The sequence below is a fragment of the Anoplopoma fimbria genome, chromosome 13 (genome assembly GCF_027596085.1).
Source record: "Anoplopoma fimbria isolate UVic2021 breed Golden Eagle Sablefish chromosome 13, Afim_UVic_2022, whole genome shotgun sequence".
Taxonomy (NCBI): domain Eukaryota; kingdom Metazoa; phylum Chordata; class Actinopteri; order Perciformes; family Anoplopomatidae; genus Anoplopoma; species Anoplopoma fimbria.
The window spans coordinates 25,819,180-25,838,409 of record NC_072461.1 but is presented as its reverse complement, the minus strand read 5'-3'; the positions used below and the strand labels follow the sequence as shown (position 1 = coordinate 25,838,409).

At 38.3% G+C, this 19,230-nt stretch overlaps 1 protein-coding gene across 1 annotated transcript in view; it reads right to left on the bottom strand.

Moving 5' to 3' along the window:
- cds1 (CDP-diacylglycerol synthase (phosphatidate cytidylyltransferase) 1) overlaps positions 1-19,230 on the bottom strand; it is a 31,439-nt gene that overhangs the window by 1,326 nt on the left and 10,883 nt on the right. The window contains exons 2-12 of the mRNA XM_054610785.1: positions 12,805-12,962; positions 9,275-9,371; positions 9,059-9,156; positions 7,416-7,555; positions 5,664-5,722; positions 4,189-4,271; positions 3,756-3,843; positions 2,882-2,950; positions 2,352-2,504; positions 1,192-1,311; positions 545-648 (exon numbers count right to left, since the gene is read on the bottom strand). Of these exons, the coding sequence (XP_054466760.1) occupies positions 545-648; positions 1,192-1,311; positions 2,352-2,504; positions 2,882-2,950; positions 3,756-3,843; positions 4,189-4,271; positions 5,664-5,722; positions 7,416-7,555; positions 9,059-9,156; positions 9,275-9,371; positions 12,805-12,962 (1,169 nt within the window). The remainder of the gene's footprint in view (positions 1-544; positions 649-1,191; positions 1,312-2,351; positions 2,505-2,881; positions 2,951-3,755; positions 3,844-4,188; positions 4,272-5,663; positions 5,723-7,415; positions 7,556-9,058; positions 9,157-9,274; positions 9,372-12,804; positions 12,963-19,230) is intronic.

The following is a 19,230-nucleotide window of genomic DNA, read 5'->3' as shown; positions in this document are numbered from 1 at the left end:
GCCGCTCACATTTACACACGTGTGCTGCATGATGGTTTTACGTCACGCATGCAGCGGAACAGACAACGTTAGAGACACACACACACACACACACACACACATATGCAACATGCTCGTCTGTGCACACAGGATGTTGACAGAGTAAAAGACATAAAGCATTCATAAGTGGAACAAACTACAATTGATTTCTGCAGTAACATGGAGCACTTTAAATTTGGGATTTTTTGGAGTAAGAGTGAGAGAAGGTCCTGTGAGTTGGTGCAGGTTTGGAGAAAATGTAAGTTATGTAATAGTCAAAGTTTTCTTATGAGAATATAAAGTTGAATATCAGTTTTCCATGAAAAAAAGTTTGTATGTGCTGTCAATTAAAGTTTTTAGAAAAGACCGAAAATTGGAATCGGCACGTCAGGAATTGAAAATATCAGAGTCAGCAGAGAAAATTGCAATCGGTGCATTTCTATTTTGAAGAACTGTAAGGAACCTGATACCAGGTTTTTAGATTTGGCTCTCCGACGGCGCTCTGAGCCTCCGGTCCTCCTCTTACCTGATGAAGCTGGCTATGTAGACGTGGGTGAAGGTGGCCATCAGGTACTGACAGTCGAATCGATCCATGATGCCGCCGTGGCCCGGGATGGTGTTGGCAAAGTCCTGCAGGAGAGCAGAGACCAGGACGTCAGTACATCAGAACACAGGTACATAATGAGGTGTCACATGTTTAGGTGGTTATACGGGTATGATTTAATCTCATTATTATCTTCCCAGGTTGTTTCAATGCTGAGATTTTCGCCTGTCAAACTCATGTGTCGTCACTAGGTGGAGACGTGACTGCACAAACATCGGCTGCAGTAAAGTCTGTGTGAGGGATTAAGCAAAGCTCGCTGAGCTTCCTGTCACTCTAAGTGAAATCTGTTTACGGTTTGAAGTGGTCCAACCAGTTTCTTCCTTAAACTAACCGCTGGCGTTTTGAGGTGCAGCTCCAGTCAGCTTAGTGCGTTTATTCAAGAGTTAAAAGAGTGAAGTAATGGCAGAAAGCTGTGGCGCAGATTGCAGAGATGTTAACTACGAACTTGTGACAATAAAATCTAATTAATGAGCTGATGAATCTCACCTGAAAAAGTGCTTTAAGTGAAATGATGATGGGAAATCAAGACTAAAACAATATCCTCAAAAGAGAGGAGAGGAGACACATACTTTTATTTTGAAGGCTCGCTTGAAGCCGCTGGCAAAGAAGCCGCCGAAAGGCCCGATGAGAGACCCGAAGGACGAGAGGAAGAGGCTGTGGATCTGGAAGGGGTAGAGGTTCACCGTTTTCTAAAGGAGAGACGAGGAGAAACATTAACAAACGTGATTTGATTGAACTTTCTATCCAGATATGATGCTAAAGCAGACAGGAATCTCTGAAATCTATTTATAGTGATTTCAGCACGTCAGTGGGTTGAACAGATCATTTATTAAAAAGCTTGGATATGAAGGAACTTTACGTGTCTTTGCTATTTACAATCTACATTTAAAACATAAACAAATGTAGTATTTTCCATTAAAGGGATAGTTTGGATGTTTTGAAGTGTGGTTGTATGAGGAACCTCTCTGTAGTCAGTGTTTTACTATAAAAGATGGAGTTTGGAGTAACAGACAGGAGTACCAGCACGGGAGCAAAACAATGTACTACTGTGGACAAATTTTAGCTCCCTAAAAGAATATATATCAGTTTAAGTGTACGATATATTTAAAATATTTTAACTTGCCATCAGACAGCCCTTTCTAACGAGGAGCTGAAGCTGTTATCTATGCTCTGTTCAAAGCCACTAGACTCCTTTGACAAAAACAGGAATTTTATCTGTTAGAATGCAGACGTTACTGGCCTTTTGCTTCCTCGATCGGTAAGTGTGATTGCGTGACTTCGGTAGTCCAAACTAAACGTGTAAACTGAAAACTAAATGGTAACTGTGATGTTCTGACGGGTAAAATGACTGATATTGTCAATGGAGTCTTGTGGCTTTGAACAGAGCACAGATAACAGCTTCAGTTCCTCGTCAGAAAGGGCTTAAAGGTTTAAAAGGCAAGTTAAAGCCGTGAAAACATTTTAAATATAGCGTACAATTTGACTGATATTGATTCTTTTAGGCGTCTGAAATTCATCCACAGTAGTACATTGCTTTGCTTCCATGCTGGTACTCATGTCTGGTACTCCAAACTCCATCTACTGCAGTTAAACACTGACTATGGAGAAGAACCTCAAACAACAACACCTCGAACAATCCGAACTGTCCCTTTAAAAGTCTTTTAATGGCATGACATATTCTTAAATATGTCATCAATTAAAAAGGAATTTAGAAAGGACAAAGTCTTACCCAATTCAGTGTGTTCTGCACCACAGCAGGAAGAGTGTACTCCTGCATCACAAACATATCCGAAGGCTCACACTCAACTGTAAACCCGTTGGTCTCACTGTTTAAGCCCACCGGACACACAAAGTACTGGAACTGAGACAGGAGGTAGGCCAGCTGACGGGTCAGACAAACACAAGAAGCAGAAAAAACAACATTAAAGCACAAAGTATCAGGCCTTACATATATGTACAAATTTGGAAATGTTGAATACTGATAGTGAAAGTGGTCAGTGAATGTAGAGATGCTGCAATGTGATAAAAAACAAAATAAACATTTTTCATTGAAACGGAAACTAGAGACCATGTGACTGAGTGTTGTGCAAACTCCGTCTGGCAGTTGTGACCATGTTGGGAAAACTGCCAACAGTCATAACCCAAACAACTCAGAAATGTTGGCAGAAGATACGCAGAAATATCTCATTCTGTTAAATAAATAAATAAAAATAAAATATCAGACCATGTGAGTCGTAAGAGCAAATAAAGAGAACTCACGATGAAGCCAAAGACCACGGTGGCGAAGAACCCTCCGATGAAGCCTTCCCAGGTTTTCTTGGGTGAGAGCTGAGGGGGGGTTAGAGAGAGAAACAGAGGCCGTCTTTCACTTCATCATGACATCAGACTCACCACGAAATATACATGTGATTTAAAATAAACCCGATGAGTTAGTGAATAGCTCTTGTGTGGATATCATCATCAACATATCTTTTTTTGCATTTATTCAAATACTTCGATATACATTTATAGCGTTCCACTTCCAAGAGTAGAATATTCGATTCATTAAAAAGTGGATTTTGACAGAGAAGTAATCATTAAATCTGAGAAAGGATTTATTTTTTTCCCCCATTGTTGTTCAATATTACATTTCAATTTTATTTGCTATATTATTTTTAGTAATCTATATGAAATATAACTTTCTACAACTTTATTAAATTCATTGAAATCTCTCTCTATATCCTGCTCAATATCTATTTATCTATTCGAGTTACCATTAGGTTGTTTTTTGCTATTCTTCTGTTGTAATCTTTAATGAAACTCTTGCACAGTAATTTTGTTATTAATAAAGTTATATCTTATCTTATGTCTTTTTAGAAGGTTTGTCTGACTGTAACTGATGGGAAAACTGTTTGCTGTTAAACGACACCAGATGATCGTCAGGAGAAGATATGGAGCCAAACGAGTGTGATCCTAAAACTTGCATATTTTAATGATTGTCAGAGAAATCTCCTCGACTGGTTGATCACAGTGAAGGTGTGATTTGTTAATGTAATCTCTCTCTACTCTTGCACTTCTTAAAGACAGCAGCGAGGCCACTCAATGCAAACCACATACCCAAAATGAGAACAATGTAGGACAACGTTTGACTTACCTTGATCAGTGGAGTCCTCCCGAAGAAGAAGCCAAACAGGTAGGCCATGATGTCATTGCAGATGACGATGGAGATCGGGACAATGAACCTGGGAAAAAAAGGATTTTGCACAATGTTCAGAGGCGATGGGGGATGTTGTCACTGGCTGGAAAATGTGTGGATTGATAACTGCAACTTTGGCAGGAAAAACAACATATATATGAAAATAAAAAGCTAATTACTATGATTTTTTTCAACTAAAACCAGCATTCTCTTAGCAAAGTTAATTTAAACACAATTTGCTTAATTTGTATATGTGACTTGGGTATTTATATTACTTGTAGCTTTGTGTAAGTTACTTTAAAAGCCCTCATAAAAAGCAGAGTGATCACATGTGCAGTGATATTTAGAGACAATGAGACACGTTCCTCTGGTCCGACTGTGTGCTGCTTACCAGATCATTCCTTCAAACAGGTTCTGAATGACAAGGTGCGACTGAGTTACCACAATCAACAGGGTCACATGGGTCCACGCAAACTGGAATGGCAAACACAAAACACAAACACAACAGTGTCACTGAGCTGGAATGTAGCCGCACCTGCTCAGAATGTAGGAAACAGTGGAATCGTACGGACAAACGGACAAACAAGGTGAATGACACAAACAAACATGTGACGGTGTGAGAGGAGCAGGCAGCGGGCGGAAAACAGAAGTAAAAAAAAATGTATTGGCAGTTTTAAAAATAAGATTGTTTGTGAAATTGCATGCAACAAAATAATTCTAATAAACAATAACGCCAGAGGCATAACAGGACTGAGTGTTGGAGCTGAGAAAGGGTTTTCTTCTGCCGTTAAATATTGCTATAAAATAGTTTAATAACTCTTAGGGATGCCCCTATCAACTTTTATTTTTTTTCATTATTTTTTTTACAGTTCGCCGTTCAAAGAGGCTCCAGACTATTTTTTTCTTCCCAAAACCGGCCCGAATTCTTTTTTTCATCTGCTCTGAAGTCAGCGTTAACCGTCAAAAATTCTAAATGTTATGTAAATGTTAATTTATAGTGAATATAAATTGGTTATATGTGTAAAAACAAACAATTAGAATGATTAGCAAAATAAAAAAATATTCTAGTTTTATCTAAAAAGAAAATATATATATTAATATAATAAATAAAATAAAATAAAAAATATATATATATGTATATGTGTAAGTGGTTATAGGTGCAAAAACAAACAATTAGAATGATTAGGAAATTAGAAAAATAAAAAAATATATATATATTAATAATAATTAAAAATAAAATATATATATGTAAGTGGTTATATGTGTAAAAACAAACAATTAGAATGATTAGGAAATTAGAAAAAGAAAAATATATTGTAGTTTTATCTAAAAAATATATAATATATATATATATATATATATAAAAAAAAAAAAAATATATATATGTAAATTCATTCATGTATTTTAACTATTCATGCTTAAAATTATTTTCTATTAACTTCCTGCTTCCTAAATGTTCTACCTTGCATGATGCTGCCTCACTCACTTTATCCTGTTCAGCTGTTGAAAGTACGTTTTGGTTTTTCCTGTTTCAATTGTAAATGTTGTGTGATTTATTTTGCATTTAAAAACCCAATTTTAACATCAGGCTGAGAGTTGCAAGTTTCTAACACTGGCACATTTGCAGTCGTTGATCAATGTGCATGAGATCAAATAAATAAATATACGAGATCATATTCAACATATGAGTTATATTTAAGTGAGTGAATGGCAACATCAGAGCAAAAGAAGAGTTTAAAAAATATTCTTAGAAGGACATTTCAGGAAGTAAGAAGCGGTTGAAAAAGATGGAGAGGAAGGTTATAGGTGGAGGTGGACGTGGAGGAGGAGGAGGAGGAGGAGGAGGGTTACTTGGCTGATACACACCATATAAAACTGCAGGCGGTAATGTTTCTTCACTAAACTCAGCACAAACATGCAGAAACCTGTGAAAGAGTAGACAACATGCTGTCAGTTAAACAAAGTATACGGCAGATTAAATAATAATAATAATAATAATAATAATAATAATAATAATAATAATATGAATCACATATAACACATTGTATAGCATGCCTGTGACTGAACAATTCACTTTTCTGTATCACACACAAACAATAAATAAGGGATTTTGGAGTTTGGCGTTTTAGATTTTTTTATTCCAGACACTTAAATTTGCATCGACTTCCTGTGTCAGGTTTGTGTACGTAAACGTGTGGAGACCCTCAGGGGAGCCGTTACAACCAACACATTGAGAAGATGCGGTTCGGATCAGAATGTCCTCGGGGCTTAAAAGCTGCAGCTGACGGGCTCGACTGAATTTCAGAAACACTGAAGGAGAACTGTGTTCACTCGGAGAACACAGAACCTCTATTCATCCATCTCAGAGGGAAACTTACTGTCACAGCAGCGGCTACTAAAACCAGAAAGCTGCTCGTTACTATTCATCATTTTGCAACACAGACACTTTTTATGGTGAGCGATGGGCTCGTTGGTGAGCGATCAGGCGTTTTTTGGGATATTTCACATGAGAAATTTCTGCATGTGTGGTTTTTTTCAGATTTTTCTCAGTTGAAAAACAAAGAACAACTTTCATGTACTGATCAGGATTTTTGAAATTATTAAATCAAAAGTTGTCCTGTTTACAAAAAACACACCCACCCTTTGCGGCACCAACAAACAACACCGTTTCTAAATCACCTAACTAATATTCTTATTACTTATTTACAATACTTGTTTTGATCTTGTTTTTTTTACTATGTCTCTTGTTTGCACCATCCTCTCTGCTGCTGTGATCCTGCAAATTTCCCCGCTGTGGGACTAATAAAGGCTTATCTTATCTCTTATCTTTGGCATTTCTGTCCTGTTATTTATAGTTTCTAACCTGCCGACATTCATGCTGATACTAATACATCCGTTTGCGATGAGCTAAAATCAGTGGGCTCTGTTTTAAACTAGCACAAAAACATACATTTAGCACCCAGAATGACGGTGCTGCAGTACAGAGAGATGGAGCAGCTCCACTCAGGAAAGTATGATAGGTATTGATCATTTAAAATCTCCACTAGGTGATTTTCATTCTGTACTGACATGAATGGAAACCAGAGGCTGCCTCAAAGGGAGAAAAAACTATTTGAAACACTATTGAAGCTGTTGAACCTTTTAAGCAGCATTTTAAAAAGTGTGTGATTTATTATGGACAGGAAAAACACTGGTTTGATTCATTGCATTATTATGAGACACTTTCTTATCAACTACCAGTTGTTATTTCACATAATGCATGTGAATCATTAGTATGATAAAGGCCAAAGCTTTATGGTTTTATGGCACATCCGGCTGCAGTTTACCAAAGCAATAAACGGCATTAAGATCCGGAGAAAAACAGAAGAAGAGCTCATGTTGTTGTAAATCAGTTTGTAAACTCCTGAGTTTATACTGCTATTCTCCCTGAGGTCTTTGTTTCTCTTTTTGTTCCATTTTCTCCCCAGTAATGTGATTCGTGATTTGCGTCTCTGGTGAAATCTATTCCACCTCTGAAGAAAACGTGAGAGGGGCCAAAGAGCACATGTGTGGGTTGTTCGAGATACCGCAGTGCTTTTTTTTAATTTATTTTTTTATGGTCATGAAGGCGAGACCCACCTGCGAGGTACAAGGCGAAGGAGATGAAGCGGTGATAGCGAGCCAGGAACTGCAGAGGCTCCTCCCTCTGCACCAGAGCCCCGAAGTAATCTGCAACAGTTTCCCCATAGAAGAAGTAGTTGACACAAATCAGGAAGTACCTGAGGCAATAAAAACAGAAGACATTAGACTTTCCTTACAGTTTATTTTTGTCATTTTTTTCTTGTTAAGGTAAAATGTTGTCACACTCATAGAAATAAAGGGTTCCAAAAGGGTTTATTCTGAAGGGCTGAGGGGAACCATTTGCTTCAGAAAAACCTTTGATTTAATAAAGTTTATTTAACACTACACCAAAATGGCAAATACTAAATACCATATTTCCCATCAAAACTTTTCATACCAGCAAGGAAGCAAAATTTGTTACAGTTGCAACACTTTCTGCACCTTGCAATAAAAAGGTTAAAACAGATTTGAGCAGGCAGAAGACAAACTACCAGGAACCTATTGACCCAGAGCAGCAGCTGATAGTCTGTCTGAGATAAACTGTTGTTTAGCCTTTAAGCTACTGTAAGATATTTTATTGAGTTTCCTTTCAGGGGAAATGCTCTGAGAGAATTTGAGTTCTCTCTGATACACATTCATAGAGTGTACAAGTGGATTGTCAAAGTTGAAAGGAGTAATAAAGTTCCCTACTTGGTTCTTGGTACTAGTGTTGGATGTGTGTGTCACTGAATGTCTACCTGCGTTTCATGCACGCTGTACATTGACCTCCTGTCTGTGTGTGTGTGTCTGTGTCTGTGTGTGTGTGTGTGTGTGTGTGTGTGTGTGTGTGTGTGTGTGTGTGTGTGTGTGTGTGTGTGTGTGTGTGTTATGAAGAAAGGCCCTTATGAAAGTCACAATTAGCCTCCATCTGCTTCCAACAACACAGTGATCTTTGCTCCTTGCTGTGTTACATACTGTGTGTGTGTGTGTGTGTGTGTGTGTGTGTGTGTGTGTGTGTGTGTGTGTGTGTGTGTGTGTGTGTGTGTACAGGTGATGTGTCAACAAAAACAGTGTAACAGAAATAGGAGCAAACTCTGCCACAGTGGTCTTAGGTGGATGTTGCACATTCAGAGCAAATAGCTGCAGACGTAGCTGGCCTGAGTCAGCGTTTTACTGCAGGACCAGGAGCGTTAAATGGAGTGTGGCTGCCAGCAGAAATGACTTAGTGTCACTTTAAGAAGACGAAATCCTGCCCGTTTCTGGCTTTCTAAATGGCTTTTCATATTATATTACACCATAAAGAAGGCTCAGCATGAATAAAGACCAAACCACCCTTTGACCCAGGTGTAAAAGAATACGATAGTTTTTGCATGTGGACCAGAGAAATACATTTTTCGACACCTTACTTTGAGAAGTTAAAGCATATATCTCATTTAACAAAAATAATCTAAACTTCTGGATATGTGAATAAAACTAGGCTATCTGTGTTGAAATTGGTGCGACATGAAAACATATTTAAACATATTTATGGAGGAGAGTTGAACACTGTTCTTTTGCATATACTACCAGCATTGTAATGATACAAAGGCTGGTTGAAAAGTTTCCCCTCTAGGCTAAACCATTCTCTGTTCATAATCCATCAGATTATCCGATGTTCGCTGTGAAATCAATATTCTCCTCACCAGCTCAGAGTCCTGAACCAGGGCAGCTCGTAGGAATGGTAAACTCTGTAGCCGATGGTGATGATTTCTTGGAAGCACTTGATTTGGACGGTCATGACCTACAGTCAGACGATGGGAACAGAACAAAAAATATGACAAGAAAGAGAGTCAGTGATTGAAAATGTTGTAAAAAAAAAAACAAAAAAAACAGCTGCAGAATCAATTGTTGCCTCTTACCACTAATATTAGAGTGACAGGTCCCATATAGATGATGAGGAAGAAGCCTGAAATCATGGCCAGAGACAGAACCCCTCGTATCCAGTAGTTCTTCCATCTGTGGAGAAAAGGAAACTCTGAATTACTGCCTCCTCAACATCACATAAATATTTCATTAATTCATTGACGCTTCATTTGAATTTTTCATTCAAAGTGATATTGGGAAATGAAAAATACGACACAGATATACGATTCACTGTCTGGTCTACGTCTCTATAAAAGAAAAAAACATAAAAATTCATCTTCAGAGCCATGAAATTACAATCGTAAAGCCGTTAGATTTACAGGGCTTCTCGATATCAGCTGACTCGTGGAGTTAAAGGGGCGGTTGATGAGAGAGAGGAAGCATAAAGACTGTGGTCAAGGCGTTTGTCGACGGATGTTAGGAAAGGAGACAATATACAGTCATAGTCACAGGTTCTATAACTGTAAAATGCAGATGTTTAGTTTTTAAGATATTAGCTATAATCATTAGTATGTTCATTTTAACAAGAGTCAAGACTATTTAAAAGGGTCTATAGTGCATGTTCTAAAGCAGTGCTATAGAGATTTGAGATAAACTGGAGGAGAACAGATATTATTCGTGCCGAACCAAAATCTTCACAGAGACCCGACTCTATCGTGGTCCCGGATCAAGCTGCAGGACTCAGGTGGACTCTGTGTTTACATCAATGATGCTTGGTGCTCGAAACACAGTCAAAGTTGATGGAAAATGTTTTCCTGATGTTGAAATGTTATTGTTAAAATGTCAGATTATTATCTGCCCAGAGTATTGTCTTTGTTGCTGCTGTTTACATTCCTCCTGATGCAAAAGTTCTAAAAATGCACTACAGGAATGCACCACTGTTTTTGTTTTGTTCTTGTGTTGCAAATGGACTACAACTGCATCCCTGTGTTAAACAACTGCTGCAGCACCCGAGAGCGAAACAAAAGAGAAGAGGAAACGGCTAAAACGCTGCACAGGAGCCAAACGGGCCAGAGAGCCGGCTGTATGAATGCAGAAGGAAAACAGCTGCATCATGAAAAAAAAATGCTGCTTCCTCTCAGCACGGTGGGCTCTCTGATCATCACACCATCACTCACTCTCCTCCTCTTCACCTTCAGGTCCATCCATTCATCCCACTCTGCTATGTCATTCTGCTCGCTCCATTCACTCTGCTGCCCTCCCTCCTCCTCCTCACCTCTACGACATCTCCCCCATCTGTTTCTCTTTTATCTCCCTCTCTCCTTATTATTTATTCCCTTCCCTTTCTCCCTCCTTCTCCACCCTCCCCCTCTCTGTCTCCCTCCCTCTCTCAGCTCTGAAGGTCCTCAGGATTAGTGCTTCCCTCCTTGTGAGCCTTTAAGCCATCTGACCTGGCCGTCTCTCATTGGTCACACCCTCCACTTCTCATCACACGGGACCTCGTTCATTTGTGTTCAAAGTGCTGCTGACAGTCCTGAACTGCTTGTAAGAAGCGTGTCGACACAACATGAATGTAAAATAGCCAAATAAACCATTAAAAGAACTATAAATGTGCAAAGTTTTAACTCCAGCCTTCCCAGACTTTACTTCTTACTACTGTGTATATTTTATGGTTCTGGCACTCAAACAACAGTCTTTCTCTTTATAACTATTCCACATAACTCCATAAATTAAACGTATTGTCCATAAATAAAGGCAAAGGTCAAATATTGTTTAAAAAAGAGGAAAACAATACTTTACCACCTATTTTTCCAGTAGCTTTGTGTTCACAAAACAAATCAAGCCGATGAGGAAATAACCCCATTTTCTTTTTCCTTATTTTTCCAGATAAAAGTCTAAGTAACCTGAAAGAAAAGTACAACTGCAAGTTTTCTTAAATAAAGGAATACTACTAGCCGTCAATTCATTACATTACATTACATACAGTCATTTAGCAGACGCTTTTATCCAAAGCCACTTACAATCAGTAGCTCAAAGCTTATATTACATATCATTCACCCATTCACACACTGATGACAGGCTACCATGCAAGGTGCCACCATCAGACTCTAACTAACATTCATCATCCAGTCCACACCGATGGCAAGCCTTCAGGAGCAACTTGGGGTTAAGTGTCTTGCCCAAGGACACATCGACTACCGAAGCCTGGTATCGAACCACCGACCCTCTGATTGGAGAACTACCGTGCTCTCCACTGCCCCACACCAATATATGAATATACTTTCCCACAGTCACAACAAAAAAACAGATTTTCATGCTGCTTCATTAAGGACAAAGCTGGACATGTTTTCATGACATACAATCCTACCAGAAAACCATTCATACGAGTACCAACGATACTTGACAGAACCGGTTGCCAGCACACCTTCTATTCAGAACTTGACGTTCAGGTACATAATTAAATAATCTATGAATTTGTGACAATTCAATGACGTGTCTCCCTTCTTCAGGCCTCAACTCCATCTTCCGTAACCTGCTTATCCAGTTAAGGGTCGCAGTGGTGCTGGAGCCGATCTCAGCTGTCAATGGGTGAAGGCAGGGTTCACCCTGGACAGGTCGCCAGTCTGTCACAGGGCTGACATATAGAGACAGACAACCATTCACATCCACACCTACGGGCAATTTAGAGTCTTCAATGCACCTAAGCTGCATTGAAGTCTTTGGACTGTGGGAGGAAGCCGGAGAACCCGGAGAGAACCCACGCTGACACGGGGAGAACATGCAAACTCCACACAGAAGGTTGTCCAGCCCGGGAATTGAACCCAGTGCTAACCACTACACCACCGTGCAGCCTTTACTTTTACGTCAAAAAGGATCATTGTAGGGTCGAACCCCAACATTCCTCACTTACTCTGCGGACTGTGGACTGTTATGAACAACTACGCAACTCACTCAAACTCACAAGCAACTGCATTCCCTGTCCTGCATTAACATGTTCAGACATCTCTGCAGGATCTATTTTCTGGTCCAATTACCCTACATGCACAGGGGAACGATGATCAATCACTCTGTCGGGGTCACTTCTTGAAAGATGGAGGTAAAAAAAACAAAAAGCTTGTAACAGCAATATCATTGATGAAGAACATTAGAACAAGACCTCAGGCTTATTTGGTTCAAGGTACAAAAAAAAAAATCAAAGTCAATATCACCTGCACAACCTACATCTAGCCTTCATTTTTATAAAAAACTAATATGACCAACTTCACTTGTAATCTAAGAAATGTGAGATTTTAAAACTGGTTTGACTTCCTGTCGTTGCACACCAGCACACAGGCATGCAAATTAAATCTCAGAATATACACATTTACTCTTATTTGGGGCTCCTTGTTTCATTTTCTGAACAGAGATTATCTGTTTTTCTGTCTTGTTTCCATCTTAGACAACTAAACTCTAGTAAGGCTAAGTGCTAAATGTTAATAGATCCTTGATCTTGCCACACAACAGAGTAGCAGAATCATCTCCAGAATGCACTAGAGGAACAAACAACATCTGCTGGCTTCCATCTCGAGTGAGCATCAGTGTTTACCTGGGCGGCAGGCCCTCCAGAGCTTTGTTCAGGTACTGTGGAGTGTTGTCTGTGTCCGCTGTGGACAGAGGAACGTCTGGAGTGTCTGCTTTGGAGTCGCCGTCGCATTCTCCGTCTGCGTCGCCTTGAAAGCCCAGCCTGTCATCGCCGTCGGCCTCCTGTCAGAACACAAACACACACACAAAGATATTCAAATACTCACTTAACATAGTGAGCGTTGACACACAGGTAAGAACAGATTGATGTACAGGGAGAGCGCTCATGAGATGCAAATGAATGATGGTTGATGTTGAGGTATTCAAATAGAGTCTAAAGTGAAAGAAGGAGTTTAGAGAGAGGACACTTCAGAACGAGTGTTTTCAAATTCTGGCGATTAAAGTTGATCTGTACGTTTGTTTATGTGTGTGACAAATGTCCTCTTTTACACAAGAGGCATTCTCCAGGAATTCATAACCATCACACGTCTTGAAACTGGACGTGATGTAAACAAAATAAATCAGATTGTTTCAGTTTTTTTGTCCACCTTGGCTCTTTTTTTCCCCACGACCTATGTTTCATACACCGGCTCCAACTCAAACATATTTTCATCGGTCAAAATCGACGCTATAAGTAACTGACGGTTAATCAATATCCCTTTTATTAAAGTCTATCAGCTTCTATAAAACTTCACAATGCAAAAAAATCACAACAACGAACCATTTTAGCTATTTAAGTTATCAAAAGTCTGTTATTACTTCATGAATAAATATCTTTGACAATTGTTTTTTGCAAAGGGAGCAATAAAAAAAGGCAAATCTCATCCCTTCATTTCGCTGCGACATTGCTCAAGTTCTTATTTACATCATAGGAGGAGGCGTCAGACCGTCAATGACTTTATCATCCTACATAGCATCTGCTAGATAAGGACTGAAAGTGTGACACAGACTTACTGTCTGGCTCAATGTCCATATTTCCTGCTTATAAAACAGGCGTAAAATTCAACACCAGAGCCATGAAATTATAGTAAAGCTTTTGAATCTACAGGGCTGACGTGTTTATTTATAATCAGCTGACTAGAGAAGTTAAAGGGGAGGTGACGAAAAAGAGGAAGTATAAAGACTGTGGTTGAAGAATTTGTTATTGGAAGTCAGAAGAGAAGACAATATGTGGTCAAAGTGAATTGCTTCACATCAGACCCAACCAGCACATGTAACTAGCTATGGTTGAGGTTTATTGCCTGGATAATTACCACGGTTATGAGCAAATGACGCCTCTACTGTCGCATCAGGTTAACTTGCATAGCCACATTTCTCTCACAGAATATGTACTAACCTAGATCACATGACCTTCTACCTGCATTTCTTTTTTTTTGTTCTCGCCCCGGAGACATTTGACTAACAAGCCGAGTGAACATTCTTGTAAGAAGCATTTTTGTTCGCTTGGATTTTTCTGTGTGAAAGGAAACCGAACCAAAAAAGGCAAAAAGCTCAAAGTTTATATTTAATGCACATAAAGACATTTAAAGAAAATAGCCTGCTATTAATGCATGGTGCAGTATTGTGATTTTCTTTCATTACCCTCACACTCAAACTGTTCAACTAGAACTAAATAGTAAAAAGTGTTGATAACTACTAACACTACTACTTTAATGTAATTGTGACTTTGCTGCTTGTAAAATATAAATATGATTAAAAGACATATCTCACACCATGAACATCTGATAAACATTTAAAACAAAAACTTTCCAAATGCATTGTTTCTAGAGGTCCTTCTATTAAGTATTCTGTTGTCTTCATCATGTTCATGTTTTCATCTAGTGACCTGTACTGAAATATACTTATATACTATGTATTTTAAAAGGGAATTAGAACATAATAACTCCAAATATATTCCATATTTCAACCCAACAAAGTCCATAAAAGGAGACATTTTGAAGCTGGAGGATTAGTGTTGGAGTGTGACTGAGCTGAAAGTCTACCCTTAGTGTGGACGGGTTAACAGTCTGCTGTCCGGGAGGCAAACGTCTTATTGGTGTTAATGAATCTTTAATCTGGATTTAGACCGGGTCAACAGACACAGGCTCTGAGGTCGCAGGAACGCTGCTTGTGTTGGACAACGCAGACCTGAAACAGAGAGCAGTGCGAGCTCTTTATATGAACCTGCTCTTCACATCGGTTGGGGTTTCTTGTTGTTGGTGCAAAATTAATCATAATTAATGTGTTTTAGTTTCCTTAATTATGTTTTTAAAGATATGTTTCTACTTTAATGTTCATCATTTGAGATCATCAATGTATTTCAAGTACAATGTTAAATATTTAGTAAGTTTCACCGCTTTCTTTTACTTTAAATAAGTAAAAATGAGTTAAAAAGGTTTCCACATGGATATATTTTGAGTTTACATCAAACAAGGTCCTAATAATAAGTCAGCCCATGTATCAGATAACAGAAAATAAAGACAAATAAACTGGGATTGACCACTGCAGAACTAAATATAAATATAAAAGTTGATAAACTACAGTGATTTCATAAATTGCATTAGAGATTTTATATTTTTTATCCATTTCTCTCTTTATATAACATCTAAAATGACTTTTAGGGCTGGGTGATCATTTAATATGATAAATTATTTTCTTTAAATGATTAAATCATTTATTGAGATATCGTGATACACTATCATGCCGTCTAAATTGATTATAACAAGCACACTGACTCAAATTCATCAGAAAACCTGATTATTTTGAGCTAAAGTTCTCAATTAACTGATAAATTATCTTCATTTGTCAAGTATTTAATTCACAAAATAGTACATGAAACCATGTGGTTATTTCATCTAGACTATTTAATAATGATATAGCATGTTTTCTTGTTATCCAATATAGTATATATATAGTTATCAAGATATAAAATGACCCTAATGTCGGGATAGAAGATTTTGGCCATTTCTCCCAGATCCTAAGGAGTTTTTAAATTAAATTAAATAAAAATAAAGAGCCCTAAGTGTAAAATAAATAACTTTATGATCGGCTGTATGAATACACAATAAATATAATTACAGTCTAGAAAATCTGGACAACAAAAATGCTGCCTAGTGAGGATGGAAGGGCCAATCTGACGACCAGTGTGGACAAGGCCTCAGACACTGTAACATCATTAATAAATAAGTAAAGTGACATCCTAGAAATCAAGCCCGACACTTTAGTTCTTGAGTGAACCCCAGAAGGGATCTATCATGTAACAACGCAGCCAGAGGAGAGATGCTTTTTTTCTGCCCAAAAAGAGAGAGGGGCTATTTTTAAAACCGAGCTCTCAAACCAAATCTGGGAGACTAAGTTCCCTTTTTCCATTTGAGAGGCTCTCTGATGCTCCCGGACGTTTCTTTTCCCTTTCATGGCTGCTTTCACTCAAGACGTTGCTAAATACGGTCAGCGGGAGCATCAAGGTTAAAAATCAGAGAAGCTTCGTTTTAGAAACAAGGTCTCTGATCCCAGACGGACGATTTAATTAGCTGAGGAGGAGCGCTGAGAGCGTGAGCAGGCTCTGGAAGGTGGAGGAAGAGGAGGGTCACTGGAGTTTGGTGTTGGAGCTCAGGAGGGACGAGGTGTAATTGAAGAGTTCTACTCAGGTTTTAATGAGGAAACGTTGAAGACTGCAGGTTGGAACGGTGCAAAGCTGCAGAACAGGATAACTGATGTATCTCCACTGGAAAAGGGAAAGAAAAACACGACACTACACTGGCTTTAAAGAGAACGTTTCAAATAGTCTAGTCTCCGAGCTTTCTTTTAAAATAATCATGGCACTAAATGAACACCAAACACAAGCTAAATGTTGAATTTAGCTGGATAATTGACACTTAAATATCATCTAAAGACCTGTTTCTATTCTGATCATCATAAAAACAGACTGTCTCTTAGAAATATGGATGAAAACATTTGTGTCCCGAGCTTTACAAACAAACTAAACTATTGGTTCGTGTAGTTAAGTCTCGATACAACCAGACATTTTAGCTTTAGAATCTGTTTATATTTACTTCCTCGTTCTTTATAATTACTTCTCCTGAATAATCTAAACTTGCCGACATGAAAGGAAGTTTTTGAGCATGCCATGTTTTATTCCCATTAGTTGATTTAATAAATAACCTTCCAATTGATCAAGTCTTTTATGAAGCAAAAACTCCAAACGTGCTTGGGTTGCAATTGTAAAAATTTGCTCTGTTTCATATAATTTCTTCAAAGTAAATAACTTGAGGTTTTTGGACTGTTTGTCAGACAAAACCAGCAATTTCAAGACTTCATCATTGGGCTTTTTTGACCATTTCTCATAATTTGTAGACCGGATAACATATACAGTACCAGTCAAAAGTTTGGACTCACCTTCTCATTCAATGGTTTTTCTTTATTTTTTTCTACATTGTAGATTAATATTGAAGACATCCAAACTATGAAGGAACACATATGGAATTATGTGGTAAACAAACAAATGCTCAACAAACCAGAATATGTTTTATATTTTAGATTCTTCAAAGTAGTTGAATGAGAAGGTGTGTCCAAACTTTTGACTGGTACTGTATATCTTTAATATAATTAAGAAATATGCAACAATAATGGAAAATGGAAGCCTTTACAATGGGAATGCGGACAGCTAATGGGTTAAACTAAAGTACAGATTGCAGGGATGAGTATGCATATTTATTCTTAAAAATCACAAATTTTAAAGAAAGGTCTGGAGTGCTTGTACCAACCAACCTGATGCAACAAACGGTGCAGCAAAAACCAGAATGAGTTGGTAAACTAATATGTGCATTCACACTATTCTACTTCTATCACTATTCTAAGTGTTTACCAACAGCAGCTCTTCCATGACAACCAGAGAAGAAAAAACTTCAATCTGTCAGTGATTTATTTTCTTTCTCTGGTTCCACAATAACTTTTTCTGCAACACTCAGCACATTGCTTCATTCACACAAAATGTGTTACATGCAGAGCGACGAGGTATTACGGACTAATCTGGGTGAATGTGCTCAAGATTGTTAATTAAACTGTCAAACACTGTTAATCTTTTGATAAAGTCTGCCGACCGCTGTGTTAATACCCCGGAGTCAAATGCACCAAACAATCCTGCAAACATGTGGGATAACAATCAGAGTTATGCTACGCCGTAAAACAAGTCCACTAATATATACATATATGATAAAAATAACGTTTCTTTTTACAATTAACACTTTAAATGATGAAGCCACTTGCAAATCACAAGGTGGTACAAAGCTTAAACCATACTTTGGGGTTTCATTTGTACCTCTTCCTCTAAGATTTCTTTAAACTTATTTTATTCCTTTTACAAAATGAACCAAAACACTGACAATAGAGAAGATCTTGGGTGGATAATAATGAGAATAAGTATGAAACATGAAATTATACTCTGTAAAATCAAAAGAAATTCCGGTTAGAATTGAAATCAAAACACTATTACTAAGCTTGTTTACACGATATTTAGTAAAAGCTAAAATGGTATAAACAACTAAGTGCATGTTTGGGGAAATACAAACTAAATGGAAATGCTTTTTACTCTTTCAACCCATAAAGAATTCATAAACCGTTTGGATGTTTTAGGATACAACTCAAACTAGTTTTTCCCAAATTTAAACCAGTGACCGGACTGAAAACAAATAAAACATCAAGATAAACAAAATCATAGAACTATATCATCACTAGCAGAAGAGAAAAAAGAAGTGACATGAAGCATGAAAGCATGTGTTTAAACATGAAGGACGCCACAGCAGGTGGTGCATCCAATACAATCATCAGTTTCTCTACTGTCTGTGAGTACGACTGTCCTTGCAGCTCAGCTCACCTCCACTGTCGTCTTCGTCCTCCTCGTCCTCCTCCTGGCTATTAATGCCTTCTCTGCAGAAAGGCGGGAGGAGGACAGAGGACGGGGATCAGACGAGGAGGACAGGTGACGTTAGGAGAGTCGAGCTGCTCCAGTCACGTCCACACTCAGTCTGTGTTCATCTAACCGGGACTTGAAGCAACGCAGACCTTTGCAGGGTCGTTTATGGTCTGAATGTCCAACTAACAAATGCTAACGCTTGATTTATGCCTGATGCATTGGGAGGGTTGTTAGTGTCTGAACAGTCAAAAGCTTTCTGACATTTTATGGGCCAAATGATAAGTCAGCAAATCGATAAAACAATCGCTTGTGTCTTTTCAGGTTGCTTTTGTAAAGTTCCCCATTCACAAAAAGCAGGAATCTCTCTTTTCCTTGACCTGTTTCATAAAAATAAAAAAAAACTGACTCTATAGAACATAATTGTGCATAAAAGCTATTGTCTGTTAAAGAGGTGGGACAGACAAGAAAAGAAGGTTCCTTTGATGCGTCTTTCTGCAAAGCTCCAACATGATGCTGGGTTTTGGATCCACATTCTCAGCTCAGGGTCGATAAAATCAGAGC